The sequence below is a fragment of the Ipomoea nil genome, unplaced genomic scaffold, assembly GCF_001879475.1.
Source record: "Ipomoea nil cultivar Tokyo-kokei standard unplaced genomic scaffold, Asagao_1.1 scaffold0848, whole genome shotgun sequence".
Lineage (NCBI taxonomy): Eukaryota > Viridiplantae > Streptophyta > Magnoliopsida > Solanales > Convolvulaceae > Ipomoea > Ipomoea nil.
In genome coordinates, this window is record NW_017617276.1 from 655,411 (window position 1) to 675,459 (window position 20,049).

At 49.5% G+C, this 20,049-nt stretch overlaps 1 protein-coding gene across 2 annotated transcripts; it reads right to left on the reverse strand.

Moving 5' to 3' along the window:
- Window positions 1-1,175, reverse strand: LOC109178520. Of its 2 annotated transcripts, XM_019328155.1 has the most exons (3): window positions 875-1,175; window positions 672-752; window positions 1-180 (listed from the first exon to the last, which is right to left on the reverse strand). In XM_019328155.1, exons 1-3 carry the CDS (start codon window positions 1,118-1,120, stop codon window positions 40-42), a joined length of 468 nt encoding a protein of 155 aa, XP_019183700.1. In that variant the 5' UTR covers window positions 1,121-1,175; the 3' UTR covers window positions 1-39. The 2 variants fall into 2 exon arrangements, 1 of the variants encoding a protein (XP_019183700.1); XR_002053734.1 differs by lacking the exon at window positions 1-180 and having other exon boundaries at window positions 696-764; window positions 875-1,057.
- Window positions 1,176-20,049: the final 18,874 nt, after the last annotated feature.

Here is a 20,049-nt window from a genome sequence, read left to right on the forward strand (position 1 = left end):
AAAGCATATATGATATATACACCTCTGACCTCTTTTATATCAAACTTCATGTAAAAGTTCCTCAAGTTCTGCTCTTACCTCAGAGAACGATGGCCGGTTGCCAGGAACTGCTTCCCTACACCTCTGCATCAGCTCAAGCAGCTTTGGGTGCGCATTATTAAGAAGTTCTAGTCGAAGACCCTAGCACACATGCATAAGATAGATTATGTCAATTCTGGAAAGCTTGGGAAGATGCTGGTTCATTTTCTTATGTTACGTACTTCATTTATACTTCATGGAAACAGTTGAAGAAAGAATCCTATTAATACTCTTCGGATTTAATGAAATCATACAAATGTGGACCTGATTGTGAAACTCTCTTGGAAGTGATAGAATCAAAAGCATTTTATCAGAATCATGGACCTCATGATCACTATTGGGTGTTTTACCTGAGCTTTACATGATTTAACAATAAATTAAATACAATTTACTTACACTAGTACTAAATAATATGCTAAGTGCTAATTTTGGCACTGTGCTCCTATGCTACTCACAAAATATATCCTGCAAAGCTCACAGAAACAGAGAGCAACCTAGCTGCTGGAATTTCATAAAATTAAGATTGCAGTAGTTAAGATTCCAGCAGTTAAGATTGCTCCAGAATTCATGGAAATTTCAGTTGTTTAACATACATCACTTTTTATTGTCACTATTTCAAGACAAAAGTTTTCCTTCATCCTTCCCATATATCCTCTGAAGTTCACGTGTAGCAGCTAGAAAGGATTCTGAGGATAAAGAAAGAGCTTACAAATAGATGAAAAGCACAAACCATTTATATATATATATACCATGAGAAAGGTATTTGAAGTATAACAAAAATAAGTGATCACCGAACCTTTCCAAATACGAAAGGATTTTTGGTTAATAGGTGATCCACTGATTGTCTAGATAACTTCAAACAGCAAATCCTGACGTGTATTCCTGAGCTCTTGAACAATCCCATAAATTGTCTTCCCATTCTCAAAGTAAATGTGATTATTTGGGTGTTTTGTTTTACAACCAGCATGACGCTCAAACTTATATGCATTAATTGTCTACAGCATAAACAAGTATAGAACATCAATAAACAAACAATGGACATATGAATCCTGATTTAAAAAAAAAATTGATAACTGATCGACCTTGGAGAAGATACACAGCCATAGAGATAATCGGTACCCTTTATAATGCCACGAAGCTCCTTCTACCATGTAATGAAAGACATGTCAATCAATGAAATATCAATTTGAAGAACTAATTAGAAGTTGATGGATTTAATTAACCCGGGGGTGTGCCCGAATCAATAAATCCGGACAAGAACGTTATATAAATAATATATAAACGAAATACGGAACGACGTCGTAAAGGTCGTTGTGGACCGTATATTATATTAATTGCCGTAGTATTTGGCTATTACAAAGATTCCGTAGGACAAAAGTGTGTAATAATCGTATAATGTGGATTGAATTGCCCCTTGTTAGGACATGGAGGGGGGTTTTTATACAAGCAAACCCCCCAATCGCCTCCCCTTAAATCGGGGGTGGTTAGATCTCAAGTTTGACCGGGCCCGGGCGGACCGGGTCGGGTCGGGTCCCGAGCTCGGGTGGTGCCGAGCTCCACGTAGGTCGGCTCGGGTCGGGGCACCTCCATGGTGCTCCGAGTCCGCGTTGCTCTTGGGCACCTCCGTGGTCCCCCGGGTCCGTGTTGCTCTTGGGCACCTCCGTGGTCCCCCGGGTCCGTGTTGCTCTTAGGCACCTCCGTGGTCCCCCGGGCCTGTGTTGCTCTTGGGCACCTCCGTGGTCCTCCGGGTCCGTGTTGCTCTTAGGCACCTCCGTGGTCCCCCGGGTCCGTGTTGCTCTTGGGCACCTCCGTGGTCCCCCGGGTCCGTGTTGCTCTTGGCACCTCCGTGGTCTCCCGGTTCCGTGTTGCTCTTGGGCTCCACCAAGGTGCTCCGGGTCCATGTTGCTACCCCGGGTCGGGTCGTGGGTATAATATATCCATCATGAGTCCCCCACTCTCTTCGTTGCGAGTAGGAGTCAACGCATGAGAGTAAATATCCGGACCCGACCTCCATGTGCGAATGTAGCCGAACTCACCATGGCCGAGGTGCCTTGTACCGAGGCGTCTTGAGTCGAGGTTTCTTGCGCCGTGGTGAGACGTCTTGGGCCGCTCCACCTCCTTGCTCCACGCCTTCCTCACGCACATGGCCCGAGCTCAAAGTAGCCGACCTTGTTCACCCTTGGTGATGTACTAGACTTGTTATTTTGACTACCCAGGTAGCACAAACTTGTTCCTTCCTTTGCCATGTGCTAGACTTGGATATTATGGCTACTGCTCCTTTGCTTCAGTAACGGGTGCCACCTTTTACCTGCTATCGCCTTTCCCTGAGATACTTGGTTTTTTTTTTTTTTTGCCACCTCGGCAGTTGCCGAGGTGGACCTCGGCAACTCACCGAGGTGGGCCTCGGCAGTTGCCGAGGTGGACCTCAGCAACTTGCCGAGGTGGACCTCGGCAACTCATCGAGGTCGGCCTCGGCAGTTGCTGAGGTAGACCTCGGCAGCTTGCCGAGGCCGGCCTCGGCAGCTGGCCGAGGTAGGCACGGTATTTTATATATATATATATATATATATATATATATATATATATATATATATATATATATATTTTTTTTTTTTTTTTGCCATGTGCTAGCCTCTTCAACAAAGTCCTACGGGACTATGTCCTCGGGCTCTCCCGTCGGGGTTGGTACGCGAGGTCGGACCTCGTGCCCCCTTAGGGTGCGCCAAACCGCTTGGGCCCAGTCCTGCAGGACCAAACCACCGGGCTCCTCCGTCGGGGTTTGTACGCGAGGTTAGACCTCGTGCCCCCTTAGGGTGCGCGTTAGCTGCTCGGGCACAGTCCGACGGAACTGTGCCACCGGGCTCGTCCGTCGGGGTTGGTACGCGAGGTCGTCCCTCGTGCCCCCTTAGGGTGCGTCTTCCGTCGGGGTTAGTACGCGAGGCCGGACCTCGTGCCCCCTTAGGGTCCGCGGGGGGGGGGGGGGGGGGGGGGGGAGGGGGGGGAAGACATGAGTGAGCACTCGTTCTGTAACACCCCGTGTTACGGCCTTCAATCCCGGATTAATTATTTAATTATTCCCGTTAATAATAATTAAGTATGATTTAATTATGTTAGGTTTACCTTTAATTAATTAGTAAGGTCCACCATGAACCGTGTTCCCTTGCCCGAATAAGAATCTTAAGCCTGTTAGGAATAAAGGAAGTAGGCCTTTTACTATTCAGATTATGATTAGGATCCTCTTTAATTAATACGGTCCACTATGGACCGTGGACCCTTATCTCTAAAACAAGCCCTAGCCCTATAAGGAATAGAATTAGTAAACCCATACCATTCAGGCCCTAACTAGGAGTCTTAAATATATAAATAGGGAACTTAGGAGGCACCTAGAATCCCCACCACAATAATCTCTCACCACCCAAAGAGTTCCAAGAATCCCCTTAGGAGAAATCAAGAAATCAAGAAAGCTTAAAGAAAGATCCTTCATAGCCAAGGAATTAATTAAGGCTAAGAGGTAACCCATGTCTCAACAAAACCTATTTTCATAGCTATGATTCCCCCTTAGGGTTTCCCCCATATTATTGTGATTGGCGAGATATGATGATGATTATTGATGTTTGATGTGATGATCCCAAGAGGGATCTTGATAATCTTGATATTGGGAGATTCTTGATAATTATGGAGTTCTTGATGATTATATGGAGTTCTTGATGATTATGTGTTGTTCTTGATAATTGTGTGATGCTCTTGATGATTATGTGTTGTTCTTGATAATTGTGTGATGCTCTTGATGGTTATGTGTTATTCTTACCGAATCTTGAAATTAGAAGACGAATCGTATCCTTGTTGATATAAAAGAGATTAGAACCCTAGGTTGTATCGTATGTTATGATTCTTGGATTGTGGGGTGGGGAAATCGCATGTTTGGGTGTTGATTATGTCTAGAAAAGCATGATAGGTTATGTGCCGTTGGTTTCTCGTATTTGATCCGTTAATTGTCTACGTGTTGTCGTTAATTGCGTTGTAAGGTGTCTAAGCATGGTTTCGGGTTCCACAATGGTTCCCGGGGCACAAAACTGATGAAAAGAGTCAGTGGGGGGTAGGTGGGGGGGTAGGGGACCCGCCACCTACCCACGGCTGTGAAACACCGCCCGGCAGCGGGGAGCCGCCGGGCGGGCAGCTGCCCGCCGGCGACCCGCTTCCCGGAACAGTACTTTCCGGCGGGCAGCCGGCGGGTGGCCCCCACCCACCGGCTACCCGCTGGAATTTCCCCCACCTTGGGTTCCCGGCTTCCCCGTTTGATGTTCCCCTGTTCCCCGTGGTGTCCCAACGGACTCCGTTTATCGTGCCTATGTCTAGTTTGATATCTCGGGTACCGTTCGTAGGTTTACGAGTCTATTATATTGCATGCTAGTTGAATTGGTATCCCGATAACCTAGGTGGAAGGAGTATGAACCCCTTAGGGCTATTCTTAGTATGTGATGGGTCACACATAGGTTTTGTTATACGTTTTCTCCCCCTTCCCAATGTGTAATGTGGGTTGCATGTGCTTGCTACGTGTTGTGTGTGTGTGTTACCCCAATTTGGTTGCGATCGGATTGGTTATCCTGAGCTGCGGTTCAGAAGCTAGCTGCGGTCAGATTGATACTCTTGGGCTGCGGTCCACCGTTTGGTTGCAATCAAACGTTTCTATACGAGCTGCGGTTCGTCTTTTTTTCCTGGCTACGGTCAGATGACATTCTCTTGGGCTGCGGTCCACTGTTTGGTTGCGATCAAACACTATGATGAGCTGCGGTTCATCGGTCGGTTGCGATCGACCCCTCCGTGTTGCGATACAGGGCAGGGTGCTGCGGGGCCGTGTCAGAGCTATATGCGCTGACCCTCATGTATGGGCATGCGATTGGTCCTGTGGCGCCAACAAAGTGTGTTATGTGTTGTGACATGGACGAGTTGTGATTACGAGTGTCTTGGGGGATGTGACTATGGGATTTATATTGGGGATTGTTCATGATGGGTTATGATCATTGTTTATGCTTTGCCTTATCTGTTGTGAACTGCATATGCTCGTTATAACTGTTGCTTGTGTCTGGCCTTATCTGTCGAGTCATTCCTGGTTTTAAAGCTAGAGTTCGTAGGATATATCTTCATGCTCAAAATGGTTTTCGTATATCTATATATATCTCTATATGTATTGTATTTCAACGCGTTGGAGTGGGTTACCAGCATCTCTCGCTGAACAGATATATTTGGCTTTCAGGCACAGAAGATTAAGTCACTGGAGTGCGCTAGAACTTAGAAGTAGATAGTTTCCCTTTTGGCCTGCGTGCCACGTTTACGTATTTACGCTTTGAGGATATTAGTTAGTTAGCCTGTGCACTTGGGTTCTCTAGCCCAGGTGTGGCATAGCACCCCGAACGCTTGTATTTATATCTTGGGATTTAATAAGATTCTACCTTTATTATAAGTTTTAAATGTCTTGAAAATCTGGGGTGTTACAGTTGGTATCAGAGCTTAAGTTTGACCCTAGGATAAGACTCTTAAGACCGGACTTTAGGACACTAGGCTTGAACTCTAGGTACTTAGGAACATAGGATCCAGGAATCTTAGGACGCGCAGTGAGATTGTGAAACCTACACATAACCTCCCCTCACTTCATCCCTCTCTAACTTAAAGGAGCCTCCCCCTACGCTTACCACACCATGTAAGGGTGCGAATAGATAAGTTTACTTCCACAACTGGGTAACGTACACTTACCCGATAAATCGCCTCGTCCTAACTCCCGTCAAAAGACTTGACAAGGACCTTGACCAAAGAAAAGGAAGATTTGGATGACTACTAAGAAGAGGCGTTACAGTCAGGACTGCTAAAATGGACGGACTGCAATACGCACCAACCCAGGGTAACCACGATAACCCCCGAGTCAGACAAATGACATGCACCTTCCGACAAGTTGCCTTATCTCGGCAAACCCGGGTTGCGGCTACAACAAACAGGAAGGAGAACTAGGACACCTATTAAAGTAGCGAAGGAACAACACCATTAGTCGAATCCTTGGGTGCAAGATAAGTATATCGCGACACCTTGCGACCCCACCACCCCAATTTAAAATATCATCCGCCCCGAAACCCCAGCATCTTGATACCCCTATTTGTTGAAAACTCCCACCCCGAATCCTTAATTACCTTAAGAGCAAATTCGCAACCGTCATGACCTTGCTCACCCTTTGTTGCGCTTAACCCAAACCCTCGGAAACCCTAAATTGTTATTGCCCTTACTCTAAGTTCATATCCCCACTCCGTTTGGAAACCCTGTTAAAAACCGTAGAGCAGCATAAGGCCCTTACCCTGCCCAGGGGCGTGAAGAACCGACATTCATTGATTCAATATTAAAATAAGTTGTTAGATAGGAATCGGCGAAGTAGAATACGTATCACCCCACCCTTACACGAAAACCGTGAAGGCTTCACGAGAAACCATAGCCTGTACGTACGCCACCGAAGAACGCCATGCGTTGACAAGAGCAGGCAAACAAATACGTTCAATGTGTCAGGGGCCCTCGCTACAGAAAACATCGTCAAATAGGTGCAACAGGCCGAACCTCAAGGAGGACATAAAGCCTTGCTAAGAATTTCATCCACCAAGGAAGGGATGAAACCCAATAGAACAAGAAAGACTAACCCGAAACCCCCCTTACCCTTAAGAACCCTCGGCAAGGATTAGGAGTCAAGACCTAGGGGTTTGACCCACTAAACCGACTGGGTCCAGACTTCTGGACATCCGAGGGGAACGTGCACGGAAACCATCACGAGAATTCCCCTGGAAGCCATAGAGACGAAGGGGACTTCGACACGGGAAGAGAAGATCAAACGAAAATCTTAGAATCAAACAAAGCCAAGGAAAATGGATCACCAGTTCGACTGCACGCCACAACCAAGCCCCAAACAGGCATAATCACTCGAAGCCAAGAGTCCTTAGCCCCTTTCCATCCCCTTGCCAATCAAGTACCATTTCGTTAAAGAATCCGTCCTATCACTCCAAACCTCGCTCTTGATCCCTCATTACAGACAAACCCGTACAAGGTGGCAACCTTCCTTCCTGTATTACGACCTTGAGACATCGACCCTATCCGCCCCTCGACTTTGAAACCTAGCCCTTGCACTTCTTACACCCCTTTATACCCAGACCAAGAAAACATAGATATATATATATGTATGTATATCTACCTCTAGAACTTGTGCTTAAGGATCAATGAACATTGTACGATGGGTCATCCTATGTATCCAAGTCCCTTTTATTGTGCACAAGGGCATGGGACTTGTCAGGACATGAATCTGTGCATTTTTGGGGTCTTTCCCGAAGGAATTGACTATTCCTAGTCACTTTCCCGCGGGTCCCCAACGGGTCCTTGACGGGACCTTGGCGGGTCCTTGGCAGGAGCTTGGCAGGCGGACGACCGCCCACCTCGCGCCCACTAGTACAATGTGCTGATTTCTTAACCCCTCATTTTATTGATTTGTGGCGCACTTGTGTGCCCCGATTGAGGAATGTGAGTCTTGGGTAAGGAACCATGGACCACCCAAACATAGTGTCCTACGTAAAAGACCTTGACGCACGAGACACCATCGGGAAATCACAATCAATTACATTGCACGAGTAATTGAAATCGGATCCTACGATACAACCGACTAGGGATGTTTGGCGTAAAGGATTGCGCAAACCAAGGAGGCGAGTTGAGAACTCGTACTAAGAACCCACGAAAACCTTAAAAGTCAAAATGCTAAGGAGGGACCGGGACTCCTCCAAACCATGGACATCGTTCGAGCAAATCAGAGGACTCCTTACAAGTTGTATGGAATCAAGAACTACGTAGCCCATGGTGCTAAGCAAAAGGGTGAAGAACACATTCGTGCCAAGACTTCAAGGGTCATTAAGGACCCACAAGGAAATGAGGTGACTCGTAAAGTCGCCGAGTCATCCCACAACGAGATTTGGTAACCGACTGCGCTTGAAAAGAAAAAGGGCACCCAAGGACACCTTCATCATTAAAAATAACACAAACAGGGCACAACAATGCCGAACCTTGGGTAAGACATGAAGTCTTACTAAGAATTTCATCCACTAAAGAGGAGATGAAATTCAATAAGAAGAGAAATTCAACCCAAAGTCCATCGACTCCCAAGAGACTTTGGGAAGAATTTGGGAAGTGCGCCCTAAGAGATTGGCTTGGTTGACCCAACTCGGTCAAGACCTTGGGCGCATTAAAGAAGTAAGTGTCGAATCACCACGGGAAATTCCCTCAAGAAAGAAGAGAAGGATGAAACCTTAGCCTGGGAAGCAAGGTCTAACAAGGATCTTAAAGTCAAGCAAGCACCAACACCAAGGAAGGAGGATCATCAGCTCGTCGGCGCATCGTGATCAAAGCATCTAACCAGATTATTCACTTGGGATCGAGAAACCTTAACCCATCCTAGCCGAACTCCTTTCCATCCCTCGGAAAATCAGCCCCTTCCTTATTTCAAAACCCTTTCTACCCTTCAGACCCCATTCTCAATCCCATGTTTTAACGATTCCATACAAGTGGAAACCTCACAACCTAAGTTGCAACCTCGAAAACTTGATCCTAATTCCTGATATCACTGTGTCCTCAAGTTTGAAACCCACTCTCTTAGCCCTGTAAACCTAATCGTTCCCAAAAACCCAACACACATAGGCGTGCAAGTATACAATTTCCCCGTGGAATACCTTCTCTATAGGACCACGGTTCTTCTCTTGACTCGTTAACCCTGCAATGATTTCCAAGCTTCGGGGACGAAGCTTCTCGTAAGGGGGGGGGGAGAGTGTAACACCCCGTGTTACGGCCTTCAATCCCGGATTAATTATTTAATTAATCCCGTTAATAATAATTAAATATGATTTAATTATGTTAGGTTTACCTTTAATTAATTAGTAAGGTCCACCATGAACCGTGTTCCCTTGCCCGAATAAGAATCTTAAGCCTGTTAGGAATAAAGGAAGTAGGCCTTTTACTATTCAGATTTTGATTAGGATCCTCTTTAATTAATATGGTCCACTATGGACCATGGACCCTTATCCCTAAAACAAGCCCTAGCCCTATAAGGAATAGAATTAGTAAACCCATACCATTCAGGCCCTAACTAGGAGTCTTAAATATATAAATAGGGAACTTAGGAGGCACCTAGAATCCCCACCACAATAATCTCTCACCACCCAAAGAGTTCCAAGAATCCCCTTAGGAGAAATCAAGAAATCAAGAAAGCTTAAAGAAAGATCCTTCATAGCCAAGGAATTAATTAAGGCTAAGAGGTAACCCATGTCTCAACAAAACCTATTTTCATAGCTATGATTCCCCCTTAGGGTTTCCCCGATATTATTGTGATTGGCGAGATATGATGATGACTATTGATGTTTGATGTGATGATCCCATGAGGGATCTTGATAATCTTGATATTGGGAGATTCTTGATAATTATGGAGTTCTTGATAATTATATGGAGTTCTTGATGATTATGTGTTGTTCTTGATAATTGTGTGATGCTCTTGATGATTATGTGTTGTTCTTGATAATTGTGTGATGCTCTTGATGGTTATGTGTTATTCTTACCGAATCTTGCAATTAGAAGACGAATCGTATCCTTGTTGATATAAAAGTGATTAGAACCCTAGGTTGTATCGTATGTTATGATTCTTGGATTGTGGGGTGGGGAAATCGCATGTTTGGGTGTTGATTATGTCTAGAAAAGCATGATAGGTTATGTGCCGTTCGTTTCTCGTATTTGATCCGTTAATTATTTACGTGTTGTCGTTAATTGCGTTGTAAGGTGTCTAAGCATGGTTTCGGGTTCCACAATGGTTCCCGGGGCGCAAAAGTGATGAAAAGAGTCAGTGGGGGTTAGGTGGGGGGGTAGGGGACCCGCCACCTACCCACGGCCGTGAAACACCGCCCGGCAGCGGGTAGCCGGCGGGCGGGCAGCTGCCCGCCGGCGGGTGGCCCCCACCCACCGGCTACCCGCTGGAATTTCCCCCACCTTGGGTTCCCGACATCCCCGTTTGATGTTCCCCTGTTCCCCGTGGTGTCCCAACGGACTCCGTTTATCGTGCCTATGTCTAGTTTGATATCTCGGGTACCGTTCGTAGGTTTACGAGTCTATTATATTGCATGCTAGTTGAATTGGTATCCCGTTAACCTAGGTGGAAGGAGTATGAACCCCTTAGGGCTATTCTTAGTATGTGATGGGTCACGCATAGGTTTTGTTATACGTTTTCTCCCCCTTCCCAATGTGTAATGTGTGTTGCATGTGCTTGCTACGTGTTATGTGTGTGTGTTACCCCAATTCGGTTGCGATCGGATTGGTTATCCTGAGCTGCAGTTCAGAAGCTAGCTGCGGTCAGATTGATACTCTTGGGCTGCGGTCCACCGTTTGGTTGCGATCAAACGTTTCTATACGAGCTGCGGTTCGTCCTTTATTCCTGGCTGCGGTCAGATGACATTCTCTTGGGCTGCGGTCCACTGTTTGGTTGCGATCAAACACTATGATGAGCTGCGGTTCATCGGTCGGTTGCGATCGACCCCTCCGTGTTGCGATACGGGGCAGGGTGCTGCGGGGCCGTGTCAGAGCTATATGCGCTGACTCTCATGTATGGGCATGCGATTGGTCCTGTGGCGCCAACAAAGTGTGTTATGTGTTGTGACATGGACGAGTTGTGATTACGAGTGTCTTGGGGGATGTGACTATGGGATTTATATTGGGGATTGTTCATGATGGGTTATGATCATTGTTTATGCTTTGCCTTATCTGCCTTATCTGTTGTGAACTGCATATGCTTGTTATAACTGTTGCTTGTGTCTGGCCTTATCTGTCGAGTCATTCCCGGTTTTAAAGCTAGAGTTTGTAGGATATATCTTCATGCTCAAAATGGTTTTCGTATATCTATATATATCTCTATATGTATTGTATTTCAACGCGTTGGAGTGGGTTACCAGCATCTCTCACTGAACAGATATATTTGGCTTTCAGGCACAGAAGATTAAGTCACTGGAGTGCGCTAGAACTTAGAAGTAGATAGTTTCCCTTTTGGCCTGCGTGCCACATTTACGTATTTACGCTTTGATTATATTAGTTAGTTAGCCTGTGCACTTGGGTTCTCTAGCCCAGGTGTGGCATAGCACCCTGAACGCTTGTATTTATATCTTGGGATTTAATAAGATTCTACCTTTATTATAAGTTTTAAATGTCTTGAAAATCTGGGGTGTTACACGTTCCCCCCTGTTTCACGTTTTTTTTTTTTATTTTAAGGGAGATAAAATGCCTGATAACCAACTTTGTAACAAAAGGGATCCTGCGCACAATGTGTTCTGTAATATGCGATTTTATTCCGACTATTGCCGCTCACTAAGACATTATTAGGGGAGGGGAATGGTCTCCCTCCTAGAATAGCAACGCCAAGACCCACCTCTCACGTGGTAGGTCTGCTGGTAAAATTTCAGCAGGTGCTCTGAGTTCCAGACCCTGGCTATCATCTTTCCTTTGGGAGTTTTGAGCTTGTAGCTGCCCGGGCGGACCACGGCTGCTATATTGTACGGGCCCTCCCAATTAGGGGCAAACTTTCCTCCGGCTTGGGGCGGGCTCGCCTCCCTTCTCCTGAGCACATAGTCACCTACTTGGAAATAGCGGGGTCGGACCCGCTTATCATGATATGCCTTGGTCTGCCTCTGGTAGTTTTCAGCTCGAATCGCGGCTGCTTCGCGCCTGTCATCAATCATGTGGAGGTCAATTCTATGGTGCTCCTCGTTCGTGTCAGGGTCGTAGTCCTCCTCCCACCGAGAAGGTATGACTACCTCCGCTGGAGCTCGGGCTTCAAAACCGTAGGCTAAGGAAAAAGGCGTCTCCCCAGTAGCCCTCCAGGGGGTGGTGCGGTAGGCCCAAAGAATGGCGTCGAGCTCCTCCACCCACGCTCCCCCCGCAGATTCCAGTTTCTTTTTCAGGCCACCCACAATGGTGCGGTTAGCATTTTCCACCTGGCCATTTGCTTGAGGGTAGCATACTGCTACCCGGCTGTGGGTAATGTGCCATTCTGCACAGAACCCCTCGAACTCTTGCCCCTCGAATTGGCGTCCGTTGTTGGTGATGAGTTGCCTCGGGACCCCAAAACGAAACAAAATATTTTTTTACACAAAGTGCTCGCAACGGGCACTTGTTATGGTTGCCAGCGGTTCCGCCTCTACCCACTTGGTGAAGTAGTCCACTGCTACTATGAGGTACTTCCTTTTTCCCGACCCCATGAGCAGAGCTCCCACTAGGTCCACTCCCCACCTGGAGAAGGGGATGGCCGAGCTGATGGGGGTGTAGCTCGTGGCTGGCCGGCCGGGGGTGACTTGGAAGTGTTGGCAGGTCTCGCAACCCCGGGCATAGTCGGCGCACTCCTTGGCCATTTTGGGCCAAAAGTACCCCTGTAAGATGGCCCTCCGGGACATGGCGAAGGCCCCCTGGTGGGCTGAATAGGTCCCTTCGTGGATTTCTTCCATGACTGACCTGGCTTCGTCTGGGTACAAGCAGCGCAGCAAGGCGCCGTTATAGGACCTCTTGTAGAGTATGTCCCCCATGACCACGTACGTGGGGGCTCGCTGTTTCACCAGCTTGGCGTCGACCTCGTCGGGAGGTAGCGTGCCTGTCTTCTTGTACTCCTTGAGGTGGTCCAACCAGCAGGGAGGTCGGATTTGCACGGGTAGGACCGGGTAGGCATCCAGGCTCGACCTCTTGAAATCTTCAATTCGGGCTATCTTGGAGATATGTTCCGAGGCCCCTTGGGCGAGCTTGGATAACATGTCAGCATCTGTGTTCTGGTCTCGGGGTACCTGTAGGACCTCATAATTGATCAGCTGCCCCAGTAGCTGGAGAACCACGTCCCGGTACCTCCTCATTATTTCATCACTTGCTTCAAATTCACCTGTGACCTGTCCCACCACGAGTCTAGAGTCACATCGGATTTTGAGCTTCTCCACCCTCATATTTAGTGCGAGGCGGAGCCCCCCCAGGAGTGCTTCATACTCGGCCTCGTTGTTGGATAATTTGAACGCGAAGCGGAGGGCGTAGTAGGCCCGAAACCCCTCCGGTGTTATGAGGAAGACCCCACCTCCGCAGCTTTTGTTGCTGGAGGACCCGTCCGTTGAGAGGGTCCACCACTCCTCGTCTTCGTCCCTGACCCGCTCCGTTGCCTCCCGGGCAGTGCACTCGACTATAAAGTCAGCCAGCGCCTGCCCCTTGATGGCGGGTCGAGGCTTGAACTGGATGTCGAACTGGCTCAGCCGCATGGCCCACCTGACCAGCCTGCTTGCCGACCCCGAGGCCCTCAGTACTGCGTCTAGCGGCTGGTTGGTGAGGACCTGCACGGGGTGGGCCTGGAAGTAGTGGTTCAGCTTTTTTGCGATCGCATCTACTGCAAAAATGGCCTTTTCCACGGGTATGTACCTGATCTCTGCTCCCCGTAGAGCTCGGCTCGTGTAGTATACGGGCCGCTGGACCCCCTCGTCGTCCCGGACCAGCACGGAGCTGACCGCGGCCTGCGAGATGCCCAAGTATAGATATAGGACCTCCCCCTTAACGGGTTTGGCTAGGGGGGGGGGAGCGACATCAGGTACGTCTTGAGGTCTTCGAACGCCTTCTGGCACTCCTCGGACCATTTGAAGCCCTTAGTCTTTTTTAGGACTCCAAAGAACGGCAAGGCCTTCTCGGCCGACCTCGAAAGGAAACGGCCCAGGGCTGCCAATCGCCCGTTGAGGCGCTGGACCTCCCGGAGGGACCTCGGAGGTTCCATGTCCAGGATGGCCTTGACCTTGTCGGGGTTGGGCTCAATGCCCCGCTTCAAGACCATGTACCCCAAAAATTTCCCCCCGTGCACCCCGAAGGTGCACTTTTTGGGGTTCAGCCGTAAATTGAAGCGTTGCATAATTGAAAATACCTCGGTAAGGTCATCTGTGTGGAGGTCGGCGTCGGTGCTCTTGACGATCATGTCGTCGACGTAGGCCTGGAGGTTGCGACCGAGGACCTGCTTGAACACCTTGGCCACCATTCGGGTGTAGGTGGTACCTGAATTTTTCAATCCGAAAGCCATAACCTTGTAGCAATAGACCCCCTCTGGCGTGGTGAAGGCTGTCTTCTCCTCGTTAGCCTCCTCCATAAAAAATTGGTGGTACCCCCTGAACGCATCTAGGAAGCTCATAAGGGCACACCCTGCAGTCTCGTCCACCAGCTGATCGATGTTGGGGAGGGGAAAGGGGTCCATAGGGCAGGCCTTGTTGAGGTCGGTGTAGTCCACGCACATCCTCCAGGTGGGCGGCTTTGGGGCGAGGACTACGTTGGCCAGCCAGGTGGGGTATATGACCTCCCTAACATGACCAATCTCCAGCAGTGTGTCGACCTCCTTTTTGACGAACTCCCTCCTCTCGGCGGAGAGGTACCTTTTGCGCTGCTGGATTGGCCTGACCACGGGGTCGACGGCCAACTTGTGTGTGATCACGTCTCGGCTGAGGCCCGGCATGTCCTCGGGACCCCATGCAAAGACCTCCTTGTAGCTCCTGATGGTGTTGATTATCCGTGCCCGGAGCTCGGCCGGGAGGCCGACCCCTACCTTCACAACCCGGTCGGGTCGGCTGAGGTCGAGGATGACCTCCTCTGTCTTGACCACGGGCTCGGCCCGAGGTCGACCTACCTCCTCCTGAAATGCCTTCTCGGCGATGGTATGTACCTGGAGGTCCTTTTGACCAATCTGGCGGCACGCCTTCAAGTAGCAGCTGCGGCTTACCTTTTGGTCCCCACGGGCGACCCCGACCCCGGTCGGTGTCGGGAACTTGAGACACAGGTGCTCCATGGAAATTACGCACCTGAGGTCTTCCAGGGCGGGTCGGCCGAGTATTATGTTGTGGGCGCAACTGATTTTCACGACTACGAACTCGACCTCCCACCTCCTGGTGTGAGGTGGGGTGCCTATCTCTACCTCCAGACTGATCGACCCCTCCGTCTCAATTGAGTCCCCCGTGAACCCGGACAGGGGGGTGCGTACCTGCTCCAACTGCCCTCTTGAGAGTCCCAGCTGGGTGAACGTGTCGTAGTACATGACGTTCACCGAGCTACCCGTGTCTACGAGCACCGGTGCACCACCACGTTGTTGATGTCCAGCTTGACCACCAGGGCGTCTAGGTGGGGGAGGGGCCCATCTGGCAGGTCGGCGTCGGTGAACGTGATGGGCTCCCTCTTTGATTTCTTCTCGTGGGGGGTACGTGTGACCTCCCCCACGTACAAGCTCCTCGCCCACCTCTTCCGCTCGGCTGGCGAGTCCCCTCCCTCGGGCCCCCCAAAGATGACGTAGATGGCCCGTTTCTTCTGGGGCTGGGAGTCCTCCGTCGTCTTCTCCTCCTCCTCGGAACTGTGGTCGTGGTGGTCCCTCTTGCGGGGAGGAGCAGAGGTGGATGGCGCCTGGCCACCCCCCTTCCGCCATACATTGCTCTGCTTCTGGCCCTGGGCCTGTTCCTGCGCCTGGCCGGGCTTCTTAATGAATTGGCCGAGGTAGCCCATTTGGATGAGCTGCTCGATTTGTCTTTTTAGGAGGATGCACTCGTCTGTATCGTGTCCTTTCTGCCGGTGGAACCTGCAGTACTTGTTGGGGTCCCCCCTCGTCGATATCTTCATGCACTCCTCCTTCGGGAATACCACGATTCCCTGGTCCTCCGCATGCGCCAAGATAGTACCCACGGGTTGTGCCAGCGGGGTGAGATAGCGTGTGGGGTTCATCCTGGGCCCCTCAGCGTACTCACGCCGGTGCGGTTGGGGCGCCTTGCGCTCCTCCTGGGGTGCCTTGTCTTTTCGACCCCTTCCTTCTTCCTGCTCCTTCTTCCTCTTCTCGGCAGCCTCGGCGTCAGCGTACCTTGCTGCCTTGTCCATCAGGTCGGTGTAGGTCCTGGGGAGGTACCTGATGAGGTCCTGGTGAAAAGCGCCCGACCTCAAGTTGTTCCGGAAAATTACCATGGCCGATTTCGCATCGAAGTCGGCGACCCCCATGACCTCTTTCTTCCACTTGCCGAGGTACTCGACTAGTGACTCCGAGCTCCCCTGCTTCAAATCATACAGGTCGGCAATTTGCTTTTTCCGCTGTATGCTGGTGGCGAAATGGGACAGGAACTGCCGGGTGAGGTCTGCAAAGGTGGAGATGGACCCCGCCGGGAGGGATCCGAACCAATCATGCGCCTGCCCGTCCAGGGTGGCGAAGAACCCCCTACACAGGATGGCGTCTGTCACCTCGGTGATCATCATGGCGGCTCTGTACCTGGTCAGGTGTGCCCGTGGGTCCGTGTTCCCCGAGTATGCTTTAATGGTGGGAAAGCGAAAATCTCGATGTAAGGGCTCCTCCATGATGGCGTTTGCAAACGGAGAGGACAACACATCCTGGGGCTCTGGGGATCCGTCCCTCTCGTCGAACTTTCTCTGGAGCTCATCCATCATCCTCCGCATCTGCTCGACCTCTACCCGATGGGAGCTCGGAGCTCTACCATTCGTTTCCCCTGATCGTTCGACCCGGGAGGCCTGTGCACGCCGAGGCGGGACTCGGGTCCCCCGTCCAGGTGACCCCCGCGGGCCTACCTCTTGTCGCGGCGGGGCCCGGGGTCCGCGGCTCGGCGACCTCCGGGTGACTGACTGCTGTCGTGCCTGCCTGCGGGAGCAGGATTCTGCTGGCGGAGGCTCATTAGCAGCAGGCCTTGGGCCCAACCTCTCTCGGGCTGGCACCCGGTCGCCCAACCTCTGCAGGGCGGGCCTGGTTTGGGTTGGGGCCCTTCCATCGTCGTTACGCTGGCGGTCTTGGCGGGAGTCCCCTCTTCCCCGCCTCTCCGATGGTCGAGGCGAGTTGACCTCCCCCTGGGTGACAGGTGCCTGGGGCAGTCGGGTGCTCGGGCAACTGCGCCCCCGGGTGGGAGGAGGCGGGGGCGACGCCGGCGCCCCTCCGGTGGTGCCTAAGGCGGCTTGTTCCTCTGCTCGGAGGCCTGCCGCGACGCGCGCCAGCGCGGTGGAAGCTTGTTCGAAGACCGCCACCCCCTCCCGGATGAGTGCGCGAGCTGGAGCGGGGGCGGCGGGGGGTGCTGGTGGCGCACCACTGCTACGGTGGTTGGTGAGCTGGGCCCTCAGATCCTCCCCCGACCTGGCGGAGGTGGCTGGTTGGATGCTGGGGGCGGGGGCCCCGTTGGGGCCGTTCCCGTTCGCGACTAGCTGGGTGCCGCGGGAACCATTGGTATGACGAGAGCTAGATCTCGATCTTGCCATCGCTGGGGATGAACGATAGTGGGGAGAGCGCTTAAGCTTATACAGCAGCTCTCAACAAGAGCACCAATGATGGATTTAATTAACCCGGGGGTGTGCCCGAATCAATAAATCCGAACAAGAACGTTATATAAATAATATATAAACGAAATACGGAACGACGTCGTAAAAGTCGCTGTGGACCGTATATTATATTAATTGCCGTAGTATTTGGCTATTACAAAGATTCCGTAGGACAAAAGTGTGTAATAATCGTATAATGTGGATTGAATTACCCCTTGTTAGGACATGGAGGGGGGTTTTTATACAAGCAAACCCCCCAACCGCCTCCCCTTAAATTGGGGGTGGTTAGATCTCAAGTTTGACCGGGCCCGGGCGGACCGGGTCGGGTCGGGTCCTGAGCTCGGGTGGTGTCGAGCTCGGGTAGGACCGAGCTCCCCGACCCGAGCTCCACGTAGGTCGGCTCGGGTCGGGGCACCTCCATGGTGCTCCGGGTCCGCGTTGCTCTTGGGCACCTCCGTGGTCCCCCGGGTCCGTGTTGCTCTTGGGCACCTCCGTGGTCCCCCGGGTCCGTGTTGCTCTTAGGCACCTCCGTGGTCCCCTGGGTCCATGTTGCTCTTGGGCACCTCCGTGGTCCCCCGGGTCCGTGTTGCTCTTAGGCACCTCTGTGGTCCCCCGGGTCCGTGTTGCTCTTGGGCACCTCCGTGGTCCCCCGGTTCCATGTTGCTCTTGGGATCCACCAAGGTGCTCCGGGTCCATGTTGCTACCCCGGGTCGGGTCGTGGGTATAATATATCCATCAGAAGTAAAATATACCCCCCGTGACCATGCAATGTACTTGACATGAACTCCATCAAATATACCAGTTGACAGTAAACTCCTACCATTATTTGAAGGGAAGCTGTTTGGAGCAGGCTTTTTATTTGCTTTTTGCTCATCCTTCTTAGTAACAGCTCCACCACTTGCAGTAATTAGGGAAGCATTTGTAAGTTTATCGACATTAGATTCAACAACCAACCCCTTTTCACACGGGTTTTCTGAATGAGAAAAATCAGTTTATGGAATGACAGGAATGAAAAATGTTTTGAATGGATTCATACACATTTAGAGAAATTTATTTATGGATAGAATACATTCCTTATGACAATAATGTCTTTGTACCATCATTTGGCCAAACCAGTTTTTATTTTTTACTTTTTGGTGAATTCTTCCTTACTAGAATAAAATATATAATAAAATAACAAAGGAAAATCTATATCACAACTCCAAGTCTCACTTTGAAAATAACCTTTAAAGGCTTTTTTCCAACTAAATTATATTATAAAATGTTGCTCAGCTTTGCATGAATGTAAATAAACGACAGGGGTAATAAAAACACAATCCTAGTTTCTCTCATGAGGTGCCAAATTTTTATAAATTATAAGTGTAACTTTAAGGTTAGTTTAACACTATCATTTTATCAAGAAAAACTTGGTTTATTTTGTACACAAAATGGCTACAGGTCAAAGGTAGCTACAGGAGCCACCAATTTCTAGTGTATAGTCTTACCTTTTACAGTATCTCCATTCTCACTGCCATAGAAACTTTCATTAACAAAACATCTTTTTAAATCATTTTATTTTCAGTGATTGTCCCTGTTTTGTCAGTCATTAACTAACTTAATTATCCACAACTAACCTAGGGTTTAAGAACATTCATATCTTTCAACTATGGAAATTCAACAATACAATTAAGAAATTAGGGATTAGGGTTAAAAAATTGAGGACTAACCTGTAGGAGCTTAAGGGCGAGAGAGGTGGTCGGGAAGCGGCACGACGGCGGTAGAGGAGGCCGGGAAAAGCGACGGAAGCAGAGTAGGAAAGAGGCGACGCCGGAGGAGGTTGGAGCGACGTCGACGGCGGTGGCTGGCCGGGGTTCGTGGGCGTGTGAGGTCCCCGGAGGGAGAAACGGGAGCTGGGTGTGAGCTGTGTACTGGGAGGCAAGGCAGAAGTATTTTTTTCACGCTAAAGTGTAGTGAGGAGGGAACAAAAAATTTTATTTGGGACTGAAACAAAAAAATTTGACTAAGTGTACTAGGATGTTTCTTATTGGCGCCAATGCCTCCAAATAATAAAAAGTATTCCCGCCACAATATTTTCACTTTTCCTGACGTTTTATGCTAAAATTGATTTTTAAAATAAAATATTTAGGGACGTTTATTGTAAAACGTCATTGATTCTATATTTTTACTGACAAAAAAATTATATTTCGTCAGTAAATATTAAAAAAAAAAAATTATTGACTCTACCAAAATATATAGTGACGTTATTTAATATAACGTCCCAAATTGTTATATTTAGCGACGTTTTTTAGAGCATCATTAAAATTTTCGTCGGGAAATGAAACATTTCTTGTAGTGACATATTCTCCCGTGACGAGAATAAACTCCATTAGGATGATACTTGCCATAGCCGCGTTGCGGAACTTGGAAGTTCATCAAATGGATGTGAAAACCGCTTTCCTAAATGGCGAATTAGATGAGGAAATCTATTTGGAACAACCCGAAGGGTTCGTGGTTCCGGGCCAAGAAAGGAAAGTGTGTAAGTTGGTTAAATCGCTCTATGGTTTGAAACAAGCACCTAAGCAGTGGCACGAGAAGTTTGACCATGCGATG